At 37.4% G+C, this 24,172-nt stretch overlaps 1 protein-coding gene across 1 annotated transcript in view; it reads left to right on the top strand.

Annotated features, from left to right (window-relative positions):
- LOC150096673 (twitchin-like) overlaps positions 1-24,172 on the top strand; it is a 2,440,784-nt gene that overhangs the window by 548,250 nt on the left and 1,868,362 nt on the right. The window contains exons 25-26 of the mRNA XM_090408679.1: positions 5,951-6,075; positions 21,304-21,442. Of these exons, the coding sequence (XP_090264805.1) occupies positions 5,951-6,075; positions 21,304-21,442 (264 nt within the window). The remainder of the gene's footprint in view (positions 1-5,950; positions 6,076-21,303; positions 21,443-24,172) is intronic.

Here is a 24,172-nt window from a genome sequence, read left to right as displayed (position 1 = left end):
CTCTACTCACTTCCAGTACTTCGCCCTTCATTCTGCCACACACCACAATTCCTACACCATTTCTTCCCTCGTTATTCGCTCCAGAGTAGAACAATTTATATCCATCTCTCAGTTCTTTCGCCTTTTCCCCCCTTCCACCTTGTCTCCTGCACACATAAAATGTCCAACTTCCTCTTCCTCATCATGTCTGCCACCTCTCTTCCCCTTCCAGTCATGCGTTCAACATTCAGTATTCCCACTCGCAACATCCTCTCCACCTGCTGGGCTCGCTTCTTTAAGGACTACCTCATCAAGGGCGGGTGAAGTCACATTCACAAGATAGGAAAGCTTCATCCCTTGCCCTCGAATACTCTAATAGCATCAGGGGGAAGGAGCAAGGAGAGGATAAAAAAGCAAATAAAGAAGGGGAGGGACCAGTCTACAGAATAATATATCAGATGTATATTACATGAAGTAAGGCATGGTCCAGCATCTGATACCTCAGGTTTGCCATGCCCGTACTCACTAAAGTGAGCCCTTGAGGTTATGGAAGGATGACACTGATTGGAGAAAATGGTATAAAGACAGTTGTTGTAGAAGGTGTGGTGGAGATACTTAATGAGCGGTTCATACAGGTCTTTCAATCTTGTGAGTGTGACTTCATGGAGAGATTGAGAGCAGTAGATGATGGGGAAGAGAGACTGACTGTAAGTGAGCAAGAGGTGTATGGGGAGTTGAGCAAACCAGATGTAAATATGGCTGTGGGACTTGATAATATATCACCACGTATTCTGAAGGAATGTGCCAGGGAGTTGATGCTGGCCTTGACATATTTTTTTAATACGAGTCTTGCACTTGGTCAAGTTCCTAAGGACTAGAAAGAGGGCAAGATTGTGCCACTTCATAAAGAAGGTGATCGAATGCAAGCATCAAACTGTAGGCCTATATGTGTGTGTGTCAGGTGTTGTAGTTAAGTTGTTGGAGAAGCTTGTGAGAACTAGGATCCAGAATTGGGTTGACAACAATGGTATTATCTTTCATGGACAGCATGGATTTACTAAAGAGGTCATGTTTAATGACCTCCCTTTAGTAATCTACTTACTTATTAATTATTTAAGTAATTAATAAGTAAGTAATTACTTATCTATTACTTAAGTAAGTAATATACTGTACTTACTTATTACAATAAGGTGACTGCTTCCATGGACAGAGGAGAAGGATGCACAGTAATATACTTGGATTTTGCAATTGCTTTTGATAGATAATCGCATGATAAGTTGTGAGTCAAACTATAGTGGATGGGGTTGGATATTAGATTGGTGCATTGGATTGGAGACTGACTATCTGATCGGTATTATCAAGAAGTTGTGTATTGGGGGAGCGATATCCAGGAAAAGGAAAGTTACTAGCGGTGTGCCTCAGGGTTCTGTTTTAGGGCCACTGCTGTTTAACTTGTATATTAATGATATTGGTGAAGATTTGGATGGAGATATTCATTTGTTTACCGATGATGCAAAGTTGGGATGAACCTTGAAGAGTAGAGAAGATGTTGTGGCCTTACAAGAAGACTTGAATAAATTGAGTGATTGGGCACGGGAATGGGGATGTGAATTCAATGATGCAAAGTGTAGAGTTTAAAATTTGGAAAATAAAGATGGGATGCAGAATTTATGCTTGGTGAGGATATATTGTCAGAGGTATAGGAAATAAGAGATCTGGAGGTGATAGTGGATAAGGATCTGAAATGTAGGAGACACATTGCCAAAATTGTGAAGACAACACAAAGGTTTCTGGGAATGATGCTGAGGACATTGACTTGTAGAAGTAGGGAGATTCTTGTTCCATTCTATAGGGCTTTGATTAGGCTGCACATGGACTATTTTTTCCCAGATTTGGTCACCTGTTTTTCAGAAGGATGAAGAGCTGTTGGAATGAGTCCAGAGATGACTGACTAAGGTAGTTTCTTACCTCTGGAATGTCGAGTATGAGGAAAGATTGAGAAGATGCACCTTGCAGAGTCTGGTGTACAGGAGGAAGAGGGGAGATATGATTGAGAACTACAAGTTATTAAGGGGTTGTTAAAGGATCAATGCTGGAGAGGTTCTACAGAAAATAGTAGGAGATCAGTGTAGAACCAGAGGTCATCCCTGAAAACTGTATAAAGAGGGTGTGAGAAGCATTTTATTTTTTCATGCAGAGTTGTGAATGATTGGAATGCCTTTCCGGAGAGTGTGTCGTCTGCACAGAATTTGAGTGTGTTTAAAGCATGGTATGATGAGCTGTGTGTATGATAAAAGGACCTCCTAGATGAGTCTTTGACTACATGGGGTCTTGGGTAATAATAATAATAATAATAATAATTATGGGAGGTAAGAGGTAATATGTAAGCACAGAGAGTAGGATAGGAGATATTGATGGAGTGTTTGTGAATGGAGAATGAGAGAACAGGAAAGTAAAACAGATGGGGAAATGGATAGGGGATAAATAGACAGGGAGATATTACATGAGAAAAATGGATGCTGGATGGATAATAAGTGAATGTTTGAACAGACAAGAAAGGAATGGAATGTATGGGGGGTGCAGGGGATTTGGATCTGGTGAGTGTAGCATGATGGGTGGTGATAATTGTGAATGGTGAGGGGGTATAGAAAGTAGTGCCACAGGAATGTCTTATAGATCCACAAATGAACTATTATGTTTATTTACAAATTCCAGATAAATTTGAAATAATAGGAAGGAAATTGCTGTAACTAATTATCACCACTGGAATTCATTCACCCAGAAATTGCCAGAATAAGCGAGAAATGGTTGGATGTGGATGACATCGTGACAGGAATAGAGATGAGGTGTATGACTGTATTTGTGAAGATAGAAAGGGTAGAAAGGAAAAGAGGGAGGGTATGCCATTAATGATAACAGAGTAGTGCTACTGTACCCTTGCAGAGTGCAGATACAAGAGGGAAGTAGTGGCAATGATTTAGAGGCAGTATTTAGTTGAAGAAAGAATGTATACACAAAATTATAAGACTGGTGATTATGAAATACTTGGGAGAGAGAGCTTGCAATTTATATCATGAAATGAGGAATTGGATAGAAAGACTGTCAGTGCTTGTTGGGTACCACTAAAGAACTATCTAGCAAAAGCAACATCTGAATGTATCCCATGGATCAAAAGGTTAAATAAGATAGGTGTGAAATGGATGAATGAAAAGATTAGGCATGCTGTCTGGGAGAAGAAGAAGGCATTATCGAAGCAGAACAAGACAAGTGATGATGTAGGTTTGCCAAAGGAAGATCATGCTTTCGCAATGCATACTTACTTATTATGACAAGGTGACAAATGTATTGAACCAGGGAGATACATACACAGTAGTATATTTTGAATTTATAAAGGCATTTGATAGATTGCCACATGACATGCTGGGATGACCTCTTGCAGGTCATCCCAGCAAGATGGTAATTAAATGGGAATTGAAGAAGTTAGATAATAGATTAGTGGGTTGGATTGGAGATTGGTGAGCAATTTCTGTTTTTGGGAACATTGCTGTTTAACTTGTATCTTCATAATACTGGGAAAGGACTAAGAGGGAACATGCAGTTGTTTGCAGATGTTACTGAAGAACTATGGGTAGTAGAACAGATGTGATTAACAAAAGAACTTGAATATTCTTGTGAATGGACTTGGGAATAGGGTTACGAATTCAGTGTTGCAAACTGTAGTTTTAAAATTTGGGGAGCAAAGATGGGATGCAGAGTATATACAGTTAGTGGGATAGCTTAGAACAGGTGGAGGAGATAAAGGATATGGGGAAATAAGGACCTAAAGTTTAGGGGGAATGTTGCTTAAAGTTGTGAGGACACCTCAGTGGACAGTTTTAGAATTCTGGATTCTGGTAGTGCATCAATGCTATATAACACGCTGTTTGGTTGTACATATAACAAATTTTGCAGAACAAATATCCTGTCACACACTCAAAAAAAGGAAAATACTATTGATAATGATAAGCAATATTGTGACTATTTAATAGTAATAATAAGCAGTTTTATTACTTAAGTATTTTTGCTCTATATGCCTATTTACATTTCTTTTTGTCAAAATGTAAGGAGTTATTAATAAAGCTAAGAGAATCTGTAGCTCGGTCTGTGTACACAAACCCCTATGGTTGGAAAGACCTGGGTTTGCATCCAATCTCGAACATTAACCTTTATCAGGACTTTTCAACTGAAGGGAAGTTAGCTGAGCTTGTATGGAGGTGGCAGGATTTTTCCTCCCAGAAACTCATGTTTTTTTGTCCCACAACCAGATAAACTAGCCAGAGACACACATGCAATTTACAAACAAAAATACATTACAATCAACAGTAATATACTGTATATTTGTTTCATAATGTGGTGCTAAATGTCTGTGAGGCATCCAGCCATTGTATCTTCATATGATAAACAAATAAATAAACAAAGCAAAATAAATAACTATATAAGTTAAAATTCAAAAGCATAAAATTAAAATCATGTTAAAAAAGTGAATATATATATATATATATCAAGTCATTTTTTTTACCGATTCTCGAGTTAATCGATCTCTGGCACAGGCAAGTGGTTTTTTCTTCCTGGAAAATTGTGTTTTTTGTCTTGTAAACTCAAGAAAATCGGCCATCGAACCCACATTGTTTTCAGACATTAAAAATTGTGTAGGGTTAGGGACCATGAGATGGCAGTACTTGTTAGCCGTCTTCTTCACTGCGTGCCAATTAATTAGTGATAGCTAGCCTTGGGCCAGCTATATCTGATTGGCTACCAGTGGAGGTTGAACTGCACTCAGTTTAATCTCACTCCCAGTTACCTACTCCGTCTCCAAAAAAGTTAGATAGGGCTAAAATGGCCTCGCCTACTCCCCTATATGGGAACAAAAAGGTGCTAACTGATTTTATATATATATATATATTATAGTTACTGTGTTTTTAAACAGCCAGGAACTAAACACCAGCAGTGGTCAATTGGTCAATTAAGTGTTGCACTAAGTCAAATATCAGAGGAGAAAATTATAGCGATCAGTGGTAGAAACACTAGTCCAAAGTTGAAGATGTTTGGTCAGTTGGTCATAATATTAGATTTTGCACAACATCATGTCATTTGTATTTATGATTATCATCATTCTTCTGTATGTCATTTTTTAGATTCGAAATAGCTCCAGAGGATCATAAAAAGGAATACAAAATAAGAGCTAACAGGGGTGAACATACCTTTAAAACAACTCATTGCCTGAGAAGTTGGTGAAAGTGAAGACAGTGAATAAGTTTAAGGAATGGGATGACAGACTCTGTGTTGTCTAAGATGGACCTTCCATGATGAGGCTTGTGACTCTATGGAAGTCAGTGCTAAATCACAGAAACTTACACATTCATCAGTGATAATAATAATTTATTGTACAATAATTACAATTTTCCAGATTTTCCATTTTGGTTTTGCAATATGTTTATCTGCCAAATATTTGCAGAAAAGGAGGTGATTTCTGTAAATGAGCTAATCATTCATTTATTTACAAAGACTTTGTCTTAATCGTTGAAGAGGAACAAGAAAAAAGATTTACTTGTATATGAATATTTACATGGAATTACAATAATTCCTCAATTATCCAACCACAAAAGGAGAGTAATTAGCTGGTCAGATATTTGTAGGATTAGATAATTGACACATCAACCCATTCAAGAATTGAATAATTGAAGGTTGGATAACTAAGGGAGCACAATATACATATTATAGTTATTAATATCAATAAATTTAATGATTAATACAATTCATATTATTGATATAATATTATGAAATTATATCATGTATATTTACACAGAAGTTGTATAATGTTAATTCTGTCTGCATCAGGAATAAATGTTGTATTTCTTATTTTACTTAATTTTTATCTGCAGTAATGATGTGATTTTTTTTTTTTGTATTTCTTCTGTATGTCATTTTTTAGAATTGAAATAGCTTCAGAGGGTCGTAAACGAAGACTTATAATTAAGAGTACAAAATTAGTTGATGAGGGTGAATACACCTGTAAAACAAATGCTGATAAAACTACGTGTGAACTTATTGTGGAACGTAAGTAGAATATATTTTCACATTGTCTTTGCTTTAAGAATGTTTTAAAAACATTTAAAAACATATAGTAATTTTTATAAAGGGAGGTGTGAGCTTTAAAGTAGTGAAGCATAAATTTCTTTTGCCTTAAGAGCAGTGGACAAGTGAAATGTATTACCAGAGGTGCCAAGATGGATGAATGTGTTCATGTTTGTTCATGATGAATGTTTGGTTTGATACTATAACATATTAATAATTAAGGAAGAGATCTTTCACAAGTAAATCTTTTGGCTCTTTGAAGAGCTGATAGTAATGATAAATAAATAGATAATTGCCATCTTCATGACTGATGGGTTTTCTTTTTTGTTTATTACATGCAACTGGAAAACCAGTCTCTTACAGAGATATTAGTGTATCTCAAACATTATCCAAGCAAACCATCATCTAAACACATAAACATTTGACATGACAGACTTTGGAATAAGAATTAATCATTATTTCCTAACAAAAAAAAAGAAAATTAATGTGTTAGTAATGAAGATGATTCATACTAGAAAACGAAGATTCAGATGAAACAGATCATCGCTCAAAATTAGAAATAGTGGAGGGGAGGGGGAGTAGGAAGTGAAAATTATGTTTTTGCTTGAAAAGGGCAAGTAAAAAAAACTCTGTGCTTGGGCCAATGTTGTTTAATTTGTATATAAATGATATAGGAAACGGCTTAAAGGGAGATATTCAGTTGTTTGCTGATGATGCAAAGTTGTGTAGTGCAATAAAAAATCAAGCTGATGTTGAAAGTTTGCAGGAGGATTTAAATAAGCTGGTAAAATGGGCAAAAGAAAATGGATGTCAGTTCAATGTGGAAAAGTGTAAAGTCATGCATTTTGGGATTAAAAGATTACCAGCTGTGTACTACATCGATGGAAAGGTACTCCAAGAGATTGATGAGGCTAGGGACTTAGGGGTATTGGTAGATAGGGAGATGAAGTTCAGAGGACACATTGCTAAGGTGTCCAAGATTGCACATAGGATTACTTGGTTGTTGAGGAACACACTGACATCCAGAGATAAAGAGGTTATTATTCCCCTTTATAAAGCATTGATACTTCCACATTTGGATTACTGTGCTCAGGTCTGGTCACCTGGAGATGAGGAGAGGGTTCAGAGAAGAGTGACCAAGTTGGTGAGTGATATAAAAAATGCTCCCTACATTGATAGATTGAGAGCTTGTGGATTGCAGAGATTGGTTGATAGGCGAAGAAGAGGGGATATGATAGAAACATTCAAATTACTAAAAGGTTTTTATAGGATTGATGCAGGGGAAATGTTTCAGCTGTGTGAAAGTGATGGAAGAACAAGAGGTCATCTCTGGAAATTAAAGAAGAGTGTAGTTAACAAAGGTGTCAGAACAAGGTTTTTTGCCTGGAGGGTGGTGAATGAGTGGAATTCATTGCCTGACTTAGTTGTGAGCTCTTTGTCTGTAAATGAATTCAAGAAGAGATATGACAGATATTGTTTTGCTAGTTTGGGTCTCCCGCGATGAGTCTACTGACTCCATGGAGATACCCGTAATAATAATAAAAAAACATCTTGTTAAAGAAGATGATATGCAGACATAGCACTAGCTAACTGAGCATTAGCTAACTTCCAAAGCAGACATGATACTGGAACCAATAGACTGTTAGTTGAAATCCCACTGTGGCATGGATGTTTGTGCATGTCTTTAGTTGGTAGATAATTTCCATCACCCAATCTAAGGCCTCCTTGATTACTCGAGACATGAAGTAGTATTGAAAAAGACCATAGTTTGTTACTTGAGTAGGGTTTATGAATCGTTTGACTGTACACAGTATTAATGTGTGCTGCAGTTTTCCTATACTTTGTTGATATCTGGAATCTTTACTAAAATTGTCTAACCTCTGAATCTTGTAACACATTTTTTCTTTGCTTTTTATGTCCCATTCTTGGTTTTTTTTTTTTTCATATTCTACCCTAGACAAACACCAAATTAATAACTGAGCTCCTTGTTTATGAAATGAAATAAATCCCTCAGTCTATGAACTGGTCAGCTCTGCTGTTTTCAAAATTGTGGCCCCAGCCTGATGGGCACCTACAATAATCCCCTTATCTAATTCCTAAAGATCCTTTGTTTTTCCCATTGTGATCAACATTATTGATGATTACTGACTAGCAGCATTCTTAAATAGTTGTCTAAAACATAGGGTGACACACACACACACACACACACACACACACACACACACACACACACACACACACACACACACACACACACACACACACACACACACAATGTATTTTGCATATATTCTGCATAAGTGAAGTTTATGCACATCTGCATAAAGGTTTCTAATTCAGTGGCCGGTATGTGTACATGTGGAATTATAAGGTGGGCTATAAGGAAAAGCTCCAAAGTCAATTAGCATCAGTAACATGCGTTGAAGAGCTGTGTGGAAAAGAGTTGACAGAACATGCAAATTATTAAGAAAATGTGACACATTTAATGCATAACTATATACCAAGAGTTATGTAAATAAATAGAGTAGGAGTGAAGTAAATGAACAGTGAAATAAATGAAGTGGTGTGGGAAAAGAAACTGTTATGGAGGAGGTACATGGACAGTTTGTAATGAACAGATGCATAAGGAATATAAACTGCAGGTCAGAAAGGAGAAAAGAATAGTAAAAAAAATAAAAATACAGTATGAGAGGAGATTGACCAGTCAGGTCAAACAAAATCTGAGGAAATTCTTCAGATATATGGCAAGCAGGAATAGTTATTATGGAAAGTTAAAACTGGTGGATAGTTATGATAAGAAAATAATTATAGATAAGGATATTATTATTATTACATAACACCTCCAGGAAGTCCAAAGACTCATCGAGGGAGGACACCTACTCTACAACTCTTCATCTCCACCACTCAACCCACCAACTACAGCAAGCCGCATCATCCACACCAACACCATCTACTGCCCACCACCACCACCACTAGTATTTTCGCAGACAATCACAAACATTCATGCCTATGGCAGAATTCAAACCTGCAGTCTTTTGGCTGAAGAGTGGATACGCTAACCATTTGGCCAACCAGGCCTGCTTCTGATCATGCTGAGTAAATAATGCTGTACAACATGCAGAATTGGATACAAATATTAGAGGACTTAGAGGTGAACGAATCTGAGGTGTATCAAGTATTGCTTGGGTTAGATGGTAATAAGGTTATGGGAATTCATGACATATTGCAACATTTTAAGGAATGTGCAAAAGAGTTTGTTATGCCCTTGACATAATTATTAACACGTTTGCTGCACTATGAGTATACTCGTAGTTGGTATATGAGCCTTACAAGCCAACTATGAATATACTCTTATGTTGATTACCAACCTCCTATGCCAAGCACGAGTTAACCCATAGTATAAGCACGTTAATTTGGACCCTTGGCTTGTGAATAAAGAGGAGAGCATGTCTGGGGGCTTGATAGAAGGAAAATAATTTCAGCAAAAGTATAGTATATTATAAGAGGTATTGTTGCCTAAACTGTGTATTTATTAATGCAAATAAAACAATTTTTTGAATTTTTTTGAACATATACATATATTTATATACGATATATCATCATCTGAGTCATCACTAGAGTCATCAGTAGAATTATAATCATCTTCGGAATCAGAACCAAATAATTCATTCTATTCATCATCGCTCATATTAGCGTAAGCTTCTAATTCTTCATCAGTAAGCTTTGTTTTACTGGCCATGGCATAATTGAAGGTTTTTATTTAGGTAATTTCAAATAATTGTAAGACTAGAAGCAATAAACCTTACTGCACTGAATGCTGAACATCACTGCTTCTGAACTGAAGTTGCACAGTCATCAGTGCATGTAAGACATAGGTGGAGGTGATACAAGATTACTCGTATCACCTCAACCTATGGCTTATAAGACAAAATTAATTCTGTCTGATAAGCCAGCTACGAGATAACTCGTACTGACTTTGTAGAATTGAAAGTTCTTGCCATGCAGTAACAAACTATGCCCTGGGAGCATGGCAACGAATGTGTTAATGAAAGCCTTACAGTGGAATAGTTCCTGGGGAGTGGAAAGAAGACAGTATAGTACCTCTTCACAAGCATGGTTCTAGGACAGAAGTTTACATTTACAAACTGGTCTGTATTTATCTGCATTTGTGGAGAATGCAGATATATACAGAAATAGGATTCTCTATGATGGTCAGTGGATTTGTGAAGGGCAGGTCTTGTTTTAGCAATCTGCTTAGATTGTATGATAATGTGACAAATATATTGAGAGAGAGAGAGATTTATATACAATAGTTTTCTTGGGCTTGGCAAAGGCACTTTATAGATTACTGCATGACAAGTTGGTGAATAAGCTGCAGAAGATGAGAGTGGATAACAGATTGGCTTTAGATGGATAGAAGATTGGTTTCTTAATGATACCAGCAAGTTGTGTATGATGGAGCAGTTTCAGACAAGGAAGGTAACCAGTAGCACACCTAAGGGCACTTTGCCTTAGCTCCCCCATTCTTTGTCCTGCCCTACTGTGTAACTTATTTGATAAAGATATTTCATATGGATTGACTGGGGATCATTACTATTATTATTACTATTACTATTATTACGGGCAACTCCAGGGAGTCATTAGACTCATCGAGGGAGGCCCCAAATCATATTCATCACAACTATTTGACATTCATACAGTATCTATCATACCTCGCCTTAAACTCATTCACTGTCACAGCATCCACCACAGACTCAGGGAGCGCATTCCACTCATTCACTACTCTAAAAGTAAAGAACCCAGCTCTAACACCTTTACTAACCACACTTTTGCCCAGTTTCCATGGATGTCCCCTAGTCCTCCCACAACCAGCCCTGTTCTCAAAAATATCTTCTGAATTAATTTTATAGAAACCCTTCAGTAATTTGAATGTCTCAATCATATCTCCCCTCCTCCGCCTATCAACCAATTTTTGCAACCCACAAATCCTCAACCTGTTCTCATACGGTTCATTCCACAGACCTGCTATCATCTTGGTCACTCGCCTCTGGATCCTCTCCACCTCCTCCCCATCAAGAAGAAACCTAGGTGACCAAATCTGAGCACAGTAGTCTAGATGGGGTCTTATCAAGGCTCGATAGAGAGGAACAATAACCTGCTTGTCTCTGCTTGTCAACGTATTCTTCAGCAACCAAGTGATTTGATGAGCTGTTTTGGTCACTTTTGCAATGTGTCCCCTAAATTTCAATTCCTTATCTACCAACACTCCTAAATCTCGTGCCTCATCAATTTCCTGGAGCAGGGTTCCACCAATGCAGTAAACTGCCGCCAATCTTTTCACCCCAAAATGCATAACCTTACATTTTGCCACATTAAACTGACATCCATTCTCCTTAGCCTAGACCTCCAATCTATCCAAATCATCCTGCAAAATTTTGACGTCATCTGCATTCACTATTGCCCTACCCAACTTCGCATCATCCGCAAACAAATGAACTGTTCCTCTCAGATCATTTCTTATATCATTTATGAACAAATTAAACAGCAGTGGTCCAAGAACAGATCCTTGTGGCACACCACTAGTCACAGGCCGTCTTGTGGACTCTACTCCCGAGTAAACCACTCTCTGATATCTCTCCGTCAACCACCCTCCTATCCATCTCACCAACCCTATGTCCATTCCCATATGCTGCAATTTACTGATTAGAATTCCATGTGGAATCCTGTCAAAGGCCTTGGCAAGGTCCAGTAGAATCACCGTATACCCATTACCCTTATCCAGTTCAGCCGTCACTGTGTTATAATACGAGCAAGTTACTGAGGCATGACCTACCCTTCACAAAACCATGCTGCCCCCGATACAGTATCCCATTTTCTTCTATCCAATCTTGTATTTTCCTCTTGACTATTTTCTCTAAGACCTTGACAATGATTCCTGATATGCTAATCGGTCGGTAATTTACAACAGCAGTCTTGGAACCACCTTTATGCAGTGGAACTATTTCCCCTCTTTCCACCCGCTCGGGACTAACCCAGACCCGAGACTCAAATTAAACAAAATGGTCAAGGGTACTGACAATTCTTTAGCTGCTTCTCGTACAACACGAGCTGGTATACCATCCAATCCCACAGATGTATTGACAGTGAGGTTATGCAATAGACTACTCACCTCCACTTCATTAACCACAATTCCCGTATAATCTACTGGTTTATTCGTTTCTGCAATGTCACCACCTGGATGATATACTTTTGCAAAGTGCTCACTCAGTAACTCAACTATCTCAACTGATTCAGTTACCTCCCTACCATCGGCATTCTTTAAAATCAATCTGCCATGTACATTTTTCCTTTTACTTGCTACATATCTAAAAAACTGTTTAGGATTCTCTTTAGCCTGCATGGCCAATGTTCTTTCGTAATCCTTTTTTGCTTTTCTTACCACACTCGTCACCCTTCTGGCCTGCGCTTTATACCGTTCATGTGCCTGCCGGTCACCCTTCTCCTTAAATTCCCTCCATAGTTGTTTCTTTTTTTGCAACTCAAGCTTAATGGTGTTATTCATCCATTTAACCCCTACTTGATTTATTATTCGGACTCTAGGTATACAGTCAGCCATTGCTTCATGCAAGCACTTCTTAACTACCTCCCATGCACTATCAACTTCTAGTCCTTGCAGTTGTACATGCCATGGCACTGAACCAATCAAACTCCTAAGCTTGTCATACTTTCCAGCCCAATAATTCCACATGTACCGTCTTAATTGAAAATTCTACACCTTTAGCCACCTCCCAAGTTAAGACCCTATGATCACTCTCACCGATTGGTGGCAACGTGGTAATATTCATTACAGCCAAATTCTCAGATGCAATTAGTAGGTCAAGCACTCTCTGACCCCTAGTATTTTCCATTACATGCTGTCGCAGATAGTTATCCCTTAATAACCGCATAAAATCCAGTTCCTTCCTCCCGTGTGTCCTCTCCTCACTCCAATCAATGCGACCATAGTTGAAATCTCCCATAATAATCACCCTCCTTCCACCCATTTCTTCTATTTGCTTGTGCATACTGTCACCACCATCTTTTCCATCACCTGGTCTATAGCAGCACCCAATTGTATATTTAGTTCTGCTAGCCACAATCTCACACCAAATGGCCTCAAATGTGCTCTTTTCTCTATCCTGCAATTCAACTTCTATTCTCCTTGGCTGGAGCTCATCAGCTATCATCAACAATACTCCTCCCCCCATTTTATTCTCTCTGTCATTCCTGAACACACTATACCCATCACATTCAATCCCACTAGTTATATCATCTACAGTCAGCCATGTTTCACTAATACCTATAACCTGTGGTCTGGAAGTGCCAACTATGGCCAAAAACTCTTCCTTCTTGTTCCTAATACTCCTAGCATTAGTGTACATGAATTTAAGACCCCCATTAGCCCCAACCCTACCTTGATGCCTTATATTAACTATCCCACTCAGATTTGTTGTCCTTATTTGCTCTGGCATATTATATTCATTCTTACATTCAACTGCCTCCATAAGGACTGTATCTCTACTCCCCCCCCCCCTAACAAATCTAGTTTCCCTGAATTTGCACATCCACTACATTCAGCAACACTTTCTCAAGTCTTCTTACACCGTAACCATTCAAATGCAAGCCATCCATCTTATATAGATCCTTTCGCCCATCAAACTCACTCCACACATCCACAAATTCCACACCACTCGTCATACATAACCCACGCATAAAGTCATTTGCAATTATAGCCCTCCTTTTAAACATTTCACTGTCATACCGTGGCAAAAGACTAATCATTCTAACTCTCTCACTCTTTTCTTTTGCTACCTCAAACAATTCATTCAGGTCTTCTATCATTTCCATTTTATCTCCTTTCAAGTCATTCGTACCTGCCACAACAATCATTTCTTTCGCCCTTTCCTTTTGCTCTCTAATAGACTCAGTTACATCCTTTATGGTCGCACCAGGTTGGTACGATTTTGTCAAATCCTCTACTAACACACCTCGTACTAACGAGTCTCCATACAGCACTCTATCCTTCATTTTGTTCATGTTCACATTCATACGTCTATTTTTCCTGTCATACCTTTTATTATTGGTTGGTTCATTCAGTCTACTTTTGTTCATGCACTCTAGCTGCTGTTTTGCTCTTTCTATTGCACTATTCAACAACACGATCTCACTCAATGCATCTATCTCATCTTTTTTGTTCTCTGAGAAACCATTTATACTATCATTCACACTTTCTACATTCACACTCTCACAATTTTCATGTACAACCTTGCCGTTTCTTGTCATATCCCTATTTCCTTCATTCTGAAGGTTGACAAAAATATCACACTCACGATCCGAAATACACTTCAATTCCGCATTCTCCCTACATTTTCTACACACATTCAATCCTTTATTATCATCTAACCACACTCCGACCGCACTCCGCAAAGCGTACATTTCACAGCTAGTACACTGACTCATTTCTTTTATGCTACCGTTCTTTGATAACGATGGCGAACCTTCATTACTGGCCGCCATTTTCCTTCGCACAGGTGCCATAGTTATCTGTAACGTGTTTTGTCAAATTATACGTTATAACACACCAAAAATAGACGCACTAAAATATGCAAGGCAAACAAAACAAAACTACACAATATTAAGTAATTTGTATCGATAACTGAAAATGATACTTATCTTATGCTCGCATGAACACTACTCATTACGAATTCATCTAGCGGTGACTTCCCGACATAGATTATGTTATAAAACACTTTAGTACACTAACCACGCTAATAAGGCTCCAATAATATACCAAAATTAAACACATTAGTCCATTAATTTGAATCCAAAACACCAATCAATCATCAGTTGTTTGCTGATGAAACAAAGACAGGGTGAATAATAAGGACCACTGTTGATATTAATTCTCTACAGGAGGATTAGAATAGATTTTTAGCTTGTACAAATGAGTGGGGTTGAAGAAAACCTTAGAGACTCTGAGAGCTATCACAATGCCATGAAAAACATAAGTAGCAAAATGGTCTATCATTCTCTATTGGAGTAGTTAAACTGGAGGAAGTAGGAGAGACAAGAGATCTGGGTTTGATGATTGATAGAAACCTGAAATTTAGGGGACATATTGCAAAGGTAGTGAAGGTAACACAGAGGATTGCTGCAATAATGAGAAGGACACTGACCTGCAGAGATAAAATGGTTATTATTCTGTTGCATAAGGCTCCGATCAGACCACACTTAGACTATAGTTCTCAGATTTGGTCTCCAGGATTTGAAGGGGATAAATTAACTGTGGAAAGGGTACAAAGGCAGATAACAAAGATAACTGTGGAAAGGGTACAAAGACGGATAACAAAGATGGTGTCGGGACTGTACAATGTTAGTTATGAGGATCGGCTGAGGGAGTGTGGACTGCAGAGTTTGGTGGGTAGAAGAAGGAGGAGCAATATGATTGAAACTTTTAAACTGTTGAGAGGTGGTTTCAGGGTTGACACTGGGGAGTTCTTTTGCTTGGTTGAACAGTGGGAAGGAGCATGACAAGGGGCCATCCCTGGAAGTTACGAAAGGAAACTGTGAGAAAGAGGATGAGGAGTGGTTTCTTTGCATGGAGGATGGTTGAACCATGGAATGCAAATGTTGGAGGTTTAATGGATTTTTTACAACACTCAGAAAGGATTAAAAAGAATTTAATACTTCCTATATTTCGTCCTAGTCACTAGGACATCTACGGGGATTACAAAAATAACTAATGTAACATAATACAAATATCATACAATACTAAGCCCAACCACGTGGGCGACACTAAAGTCCTATCTAGGTGGAGTGCCCTCTAAGGGCGGTTGTAGGTGGCCTGGAATATAAAGTAGGATCTCTGGTGATGAGTGTTTCCCAAATTTTCGGAAGCTTAATGCAACCGTATTTATTAAGATTTGGTTGATTTCTAAGAGCTGCTGCTGCTTCCAAGAATAGTCTCTCTTTCTTGAATTTGCTGTGATGGAGCATGGTGGTTTTCTTCCATGATACTCTGTGGGTGGTGTCCAAGACATGGTCAGCCAAGCCTGAATGACTATAGTTGTGTTTGCAGATGTAAGACTTGTGTTCCTCTAGGCGGATGGATGCTGATCTGCCTGTCTGTCCAAAGTATGCCAGCTTACAGGAACAGGGTACTCTGTAAACTCCAGGCAGAGAGAGAGGAGGGAGCTGATCTTTCGTAGAACGGATAAGGGTAGCAAGTTTGCGGTGGGGCTTATATGCTGTGTGTAGGTTGTACTTTTTTAGAATCTTGGCTATTTTTTCAGATGTGTCACGAATGTAGGGTATGGTGATGGCATTTTTAAACTCTTGTTGAAGAGAAAGACAGGGAATGGGGGGAGGAACTGATTATTTTTTTGATACTGTGATCGCTGTAGCCATTGGAGAGGAAAGTGTTGTGTATGTAGTTAAGCTCAGTAGCAAGGGCGGTTCCACTGGAACAAAGATTGTGGGCTCTCTTGGTAAGAATTTTAATAATGCCATATTGTTGAGAGGGGTGGTGGTGGGAGAGTTTGTGAATGTATCTGCCTGTGTGTGTGTGGGGGGGTGGGTTCTGTATACAGTGAAGGCAAGTGTATCATTAGGCAGGCGTGTGACTAAGGTGTCTAGGAAGGGTAAACAATTGTTCCTTTCCTTTTCCATAGTAAACTGGATTCTTGGATGTAGGCTATTGAGATGACTGAGGAAGGAGTCTAATGTGTCTGGGCCATGAGGCCAAATAGAGAACACATCATCTACATATCTTAGCCAGATAGAAGGTTTGAGTGGGGCAATGGATTGCATCAGGCAATGCATTCCATGCATTGCCTGATGGAATGGTGAGAGCAAGAACGGTCAATGCATTTAAGGAGTGGTATGATAGACTTTGTGTTTCCTAGGGGGGACCTCCCTCGATGAGTCTTAATAGACTTGTTTTTCTTAGAAAGGACCTCCCATGATGAGTCTTTTGACTCCATGAGGCCTGAATAATAATAGTAATAATTATTATTATTATAATCATCTGAATTTGATTCTGATTTGATATGATAATGAAATGATACAATAATCATATGATATGAGAATCTTCAAATGTTTGTTAATGATTCACAGTTAGGAAGATTTATTAGGAGTATTGCCGAAGTTAATTCCCTACAGGAAGAATAGACTTTTTGCTTGGAAAAAAAACAAAAAAACTGGGGCTATAAGACTACATGCTTCACTTTAGGGTGCAGAGATATAAAGATGTGAACTATACTGGAGAAGCTGTTCATTAGGAAGTGAATGTGATTTGGGATCTTTGGACTAATACTTTTTTTTTTTGGATCAATGGACTAATAAGTTCATTGACATGTAAGGATGAGAAGGTGGTACTACCTCTGCATAAGGTTCTTCTCAGAACCACAATTGGTTGTTATCCTCATTGGTCACCTAGTTTTCATTCTGATGTGGAAATGCTTGAGAGGATCCAGAGATGGATATTCAAAGTGATATGATTCTGGAAAGTTGGTTATGCAGAGCAGTTGAGAGAATGTACAAAATTTGGTGTACAGGAAGGAAGGAGGTGATATGATAGAAGAGTTCAGCATGGTGAAGAGATTTTGCTTAATTAATGCAGAATGAATTATAAAAAAGAATGCCCACTGCTGGAAGTTTCGTAATGATGTGGGGAAGAAATTTGTGATAAGTAGATTTTTTATATGGAGAGTGGCTAGTGAGTGGAATTACATTGCAAGAATGCATTGTGAATGTGGCAAGTGTAAATGATTTCAAGGTTCAGTATAATAGGCATATTGCTACTCAGGTTGGCCTCCTCTAATGAGTCTACTAAGTCCACAGAGGTTATGCAAATAATATTAATAATAATTTATGTTAAGCTACTTCTGTATATATAGAAATTTTAAATGTTTTAACAGCTTAATTACTTTAGAAGTTTGCTTGTATATAGGGACTAATTATTAACCCAAAAAGTATTTCAAATCCAAATTTTAATAATACAGTCAGTCCATGACTTGCAATATGTGAATTATTATCACTCGTAGTTATAATCATCATCACATTAACACATTTACTGAATACCGCTGAAATTTTTTTTCCAAGGATTGTCTTTTTATTAATTTCCTTTGCTGACAGATCTCTTCTATATTATTGTGTTCACATCAAGCTGTATGACTCATATTTTGTACACCAGACAGGAACTGACATGACTATATGTCACATCATCATTTCTGCATTAGATGGGCACATATTTAGAAATTTGTCATATTTATAGAATGCTAGTTTAATTTTTTTTTTTTTTTGTAAGAGAATTTTTATGTAAAACTTGTATGTGAACTGTTTCAATGACATAAAAAGTTGAAGAAGTAATACTGTCTTGAAACAAAGTTCAAAGTTTTGGGAAATTTCTATATAATATTAGCTTATTTCAAGTCATAATAATAAAAAAAACAACCTTTGTCTTTGCATTTGCTTTTGAAAATATTATGCATTATAGAAATCATTTGGTTTCTGTGTTAAGCTTAGCAAAGTATATGTCTAACAAAATTTTAAGTTAATGGAAGGTTGCATGGTCTACAAAAGCAACAAGAAAATAAAGGCATTCTCATACTCCACATTCCAGAGTCCTGAAACAGTCTTGATTATTCTGCTCTGCACTCCCTCCAGTGTTTTCTTATCACAGATACAGCCAGGTGACCAAATCTGTGCATAGAAATCCAAATGAGGCTTAATTAGCATCTTATAGACTGAAATTATCATCTCCATATCCTTTCATATCAGCGTTTGTTACATTATAGCAGCAATATTTTTATGTAACCCTTACAACCCTTGAAACATGTCTCATGAACTTCCCTATCTACCAAGATGCTTAGATCTCTTTTGCCTCCTCTGCCTCTTGAAGCAAAGTTCCTACAATGCGGTAAGCCTCATTCCATCTTCTCCAGCCAAGGTGTATAACTTTACACTTGGCAACACTGAAATGACATCCTCATTCTTCAGCCCAAAGCATCAACCTATTTGACTCCTTTGTAACAACAACACTTCAGAATTTCCTGACATTACTTTTCCTAATTTAGCATGATCAGCAAACAACTGAATGTCTCCTTTCACAACATGAACTGTATCATTGGTCCCGGCAGTGAACTATAGCAGTGGTCCCAGAACAGAACTCTGTGGCACTCCACAGAGTGTGTCATCTTTCTTTTCTGGGAAACTTGCTGGCTCCTCTTAGTCAAACAGCCTTGTAACCAAGCTACTAAATGACTATCCAGCCCCATCCTACCTAATGTCAGCAGTAGTTTATCATGTAGTACTTGATCAAATGCTTTAGCAAAATCCAAATAAATCACTGTAAGAACATTTTCCCTCCAATATGCTAGTCACTCTATTATAAAATATAACCAAGTTATTAAAGTCTGACCTCCCCCTAACAAACCAATGCTACTGTCTTGAAAGCCTTCCCTTTTCATCAATCCATGCTTGTATTTTGTCTCTAACACCCATCACTATACTTGATATATACACCCTCTGTCCAAAAAGAAACCGAACTTTTAATAGGAAATGAAACACAGGCCAATTATAATTATTCAAATCATTTATTTCCATCTATTTATTTATTTATTTATTTATTTATTTATTTCCTTGCTACAGAGAAATTTATGCAACAGAGAAAAGGAAACCTTCGAAGACTAAGCTGGGTATAATGCACAAATGTTTTAAATAAGCTCACTCCTACTGTCATCTTTATACAGAAGATAAGCTTAGACCTTTCACAATTTATGCATCTGGCAAACCATCCTCAGAATGCTGTGTTGCAGTTACTGAATTTGAAGAATTTAGTTTGCTAACTTTGTCTCTCTCTCTCTCTCTCCTGCCTACTCCCATGAATCATCCAATTAATTATGACGTAACACATCCAAGGAGTCCAAAGACTCATTGAGGGAGGAAACCTAATCTACAACTCTCCATCACTACCATCATCACCTGCACTAACTGCATCTACTGCCCACCACCAATAATATTTTTTGTCTGTAAATTGCATGTGCTCTTAAAGCTGATTTGTCTTGGGGGGGACCTGATACTACCATATGAGATCGGATAACTCGCCATCAATTGAAAAAAAAAAACCCATAAAGATTCCTCCCATGCTGATGAGAGGAATCTTTTCCAATCAAAGAACTGGAAGAACTTAAGTGGGTGGAATGTGTGCCATTCAAATTATTGGGATTTTTGTGCCACCATTATTGTCAAGATTAGGATGGTTGGTCAAAAGTTCACAGGCTTCTTTAAATTTGCATTCATACCAGGTTTTTGTATGATTTTTGTGTAGTGTGTTAAGTGTGATCTGAGATGCCTGCTTCATCAAAATTTTAAAATTTAATGTGTCACTTTTGTTCTTTTTTATGGATAGGAATTGTATGTCCAGTTTTATCAATATAATAATGAGTGCAATGCTATATGCTTTGGGTTGAAATGATTACTAGTCATCCATTATACTGAATGGATTGCAAGAAATTGAGGAACATATGGATTTGGGTACAATGGTGGACATGGAGTTGAAGTTTAAAGGAAATTTTGTAAAAAATGCACAAATAGCACAATGAACCTTTGATGTTGAAGAAGACACATAACAGGGATATGGAAATTATTACCTCTTTATAAGCTTCCGATTCACTGCTGCACTAATGTCAAATTCATAGCTCTGATTTGGTCTGCCTACTGTACCCTGGATTTCTCAGTGATAAGAAAGTGGTAGACAGGATTCAGAAGTTGACAAAGATGGTATAAGTTCTGTGAAAAGTTTGTTGAAGCTTTGTGAGTTATAAAAAATTTGTTAACAGTAATTAAAAGAAAGGATAAGAGATGTGACAGAATGGATGCTGGTGCTGGTGTGGGGAGGAGGGGAAGAGTGTAGAGAAAGAAAGTACAAGGTCCATTGCTGGAATTTTGGTGAGCAGAGGACTAAATTTTTTGCTTGAGAATGGAATAGCTTGATCAAACAGGTTGTGAGAGCATTGCTGTGAATGAATTTAAGAAGTAGACTCCCTCTTTAGTATTTGGAAATGCTTGGTTAATAATAATAATTTATATCAGAATTTTGATTACTACTGAGAGTTCTTTTTATTTCCTATAATAATTATTTTTATTGCATGTTTTTTTTTTTTTTTTTAGCTGCTAATAAATTTTTGAAGAAGCTGAAAGACCAGACATGTATAGAAAGACAGAAAGTAATTTTTGAAGTTGAACTTATGGATAAGAAAGCACCACTTCAGTGGTTCAAAGATGGTCAGCTTCTGAAACCTAATGAAAGGTATGAAAAGGATCATTATACAAAATAATAGGAAAATAATTTAAAAAATTCTTTTTTCTATATAGCACTCTTCTTGAATAATAGTGACTCTAAGATAGAGAAATGTAACTATGTAGATCATCATCATCATTATTATTATTGTGGGTATATAAAAATTATTTTAAAATACTGATCAGTTTCATATCAATTTCTTTATGGAAGTGAACATGGGTTTGTAAAATGAAGGTGATGTTTAGTAATTGACTTGCATTTGGGACTGCAATTTCACATTTCATGATGGTTTTTGTGTTAAGAGTCATATCCCCCCCCCCCCCCCCCCGCCAAAAAAAATCTATTCACCTCAAATCTTATTTCAGCAAACTTTACTCTAAGCAGCACTTAATTCATGCTCAACCTTGAAACTTGCAATTTTCACCAGTAGCCTACTTGAAAGCATCATTAAATTAATTCAGTCCCAAGTTTCTCCCAATAGTAGCTTAGTTTTTGACAAAGAGTGTAAATTCTGCTTTATTCCAACTCATTTTGTCTATGCTATGAAAATATGTTCTCTATTATCATTTATTTATTATTTATTTATTATTTCATGACACCTCCAAGGAGTCCAAAGACTCATCGAGTGAGGGCACCAAATCTACAAATCTCTATCTTCACACATAATCCACCAACTACACTAACCACTGCTACCATCATCATTTTATTATTTTATCATAATCTACACCAACACCATCTACTGCCCATCACCACCACTACTATTTTTTGTCTGTAGATTACGTATGTTCTGAAGGCCAATTTTCTGTATGCAGGAAGAAAAATCTGAGTTTCCAGGGGAAAAACCCTGCTACCTCCATATGAGATCGGCTAACTCACCTTCATTTGAAAAAAAAAAAAACATATAAAGATTCCTCCCATCATGATGAGAATTGAATTTCAACCCAAATGGCACAACATACCGTGGTTCTTCCAATTGCATTATGGTGGCACTTTTAGTGCTTAGGTTGAACAGTTTCCCCACACTACTATAGAATGTACTCCAAGAATAAGTTATTTTTATATATTTTCCCATAAAGAGGAACTTATTTATGAATAAAAAAAAAATTTAAGAATAAGTATAGAATGAAAGGTGGCAAACAGTTGCAAGTGGAATACAAAGTTCAAGCAAGAAAAGTAACTAGTATAGTAAGGAAGGAAAAATTAGGATATGAGAGGAGGCGAGCACTACATTCATAGGACAATCTTGAGGAAGTTTTTTTATTATGTGGCCAGCAAAAAGAATGAATGATTGTGGATGAATAGGCTTGCTAGATGATACATGTAGCTGAATAATCAAGGCAAATGATATTATAGAGCTTAATTATAAATTCTTTATTAGACTGTTTCATTCTGGCAAGGTTGGGATGGAGAGAGTTGACAAATTAGAAGTAAGCAAAGTAAATCTATTTACAATAGTAAGTGTTCTGGATGTCAGCAAGCTGGTGGCACTGAATGCAGTTGCAACATGAGTCTTAAGGGAATGTGCTAAAGAACTAACAGCTCCCTTGACTTGGCTGTTTAATGAAATCTGTGCAACTAGAAAAGTTCCTGGGAAGAAGGGTAGGATGGTGCCACTGCATAAAAGTGGTGGAAGAATGGAGACATCAAACTATAGACCAATTTGTATTACTTGTGTGGTTTTATAAGTATTGAAAAATTGGGATGCAAAGTATACACGTGGTGGGGATATTTTAAAGAAGGTAGAGGAGATGAGAGATCTGGGAGTGGGTAGGGACAAGGACCTGAAATTAAGGGACCACACTGTATAAGTTATGAAGTCATCACAATGGATAATGGCAATGATGTGGAGGACCTTGACGAGCAGAAATAAATACATTATTATTCTGTTATTTAAGACTTTGATCAGGCCTCATATGGATTATTGTGCACAGATTTGGTTAATGGTGATGAGGATATATATTAGAAAAGGTGCAGAGAAAAATCACAGAGCTGATAACTGGTCTTTGCAATGTGCAGTATGAAGATAGATTAAGAGAATGTTAATTGCAAAACTTTATGAATAGGTGGAGGAGGGGTGGGGAGACGATTGAGACATATAAATTAGTAATGGGTTGTTATCAGAAGAAATTTTTCATAGAATGGGAGAGAATGGTAGAACAACTAGTATCCCTGGAAACTATAAGGAGGATGTGAACAGAGGAGCAACACAATGGATCTTTGCATGGAGAGTGGTTGGTGATTGGAATGCACTGCCTGAGCATGTTGTGAATTAGTTTATGACATTTACTAAAATAAAGAGCCAAAAAGGCTTCAGTTCAGTGATGCAAAATTATATAAATGAAGTGGATATTAAATCCAGCATTATTTTAAAGCCAAATGTAGAAACTATGAAAGTTTTGTAAAGAAGTTGACGAGAGAGCTTACAGGAATATACTCGCCAGCATTTACGAGTTGCCGTAGCATTGATCATAAAGAAGATATGATGGCTTGCCCAAGAATCCATATATTCACCTTTTATTGGTCTATTTTGATAGGGTTTCACTGGCCTGACAGCTGTTTCAAACTGGTTGGTTCTCCTCAGAGACCAGGCAGTTACCTTAAGAGAGCAAAAACTCTCGTTTGGTATTAAGGAACTCAAAGTGTTGGAGGTGTATTTTTTGTAAGTGAACTCTCAGTCAGAGCATAAAGTATTAACTAAAATAAAGACCAAAAAAGTCTTCATTTCAGCGATGCAAAATT

This window comes from Typopeltis vanoorti, chromosome 18 (assembly GCF_054136105.1).
Source record: "Typopeltis vanoorti isolate ZY-2024b chromosome 18, IOZ_Tvanoo_1.0, whole genome shotgun sequence".
Lineage (NCBI taxonomy): Eukaryota > Metazoa > Arthropoda > Arachnida > Uropygi > Thelyphonidae > Typopeltis > Typopeltis vanoorti.
The sequence above is the reverse complement of the archived record's forward strand: the minus strand, read 5'-3'. Positions and strand labels throughout refer to the sequence as shown.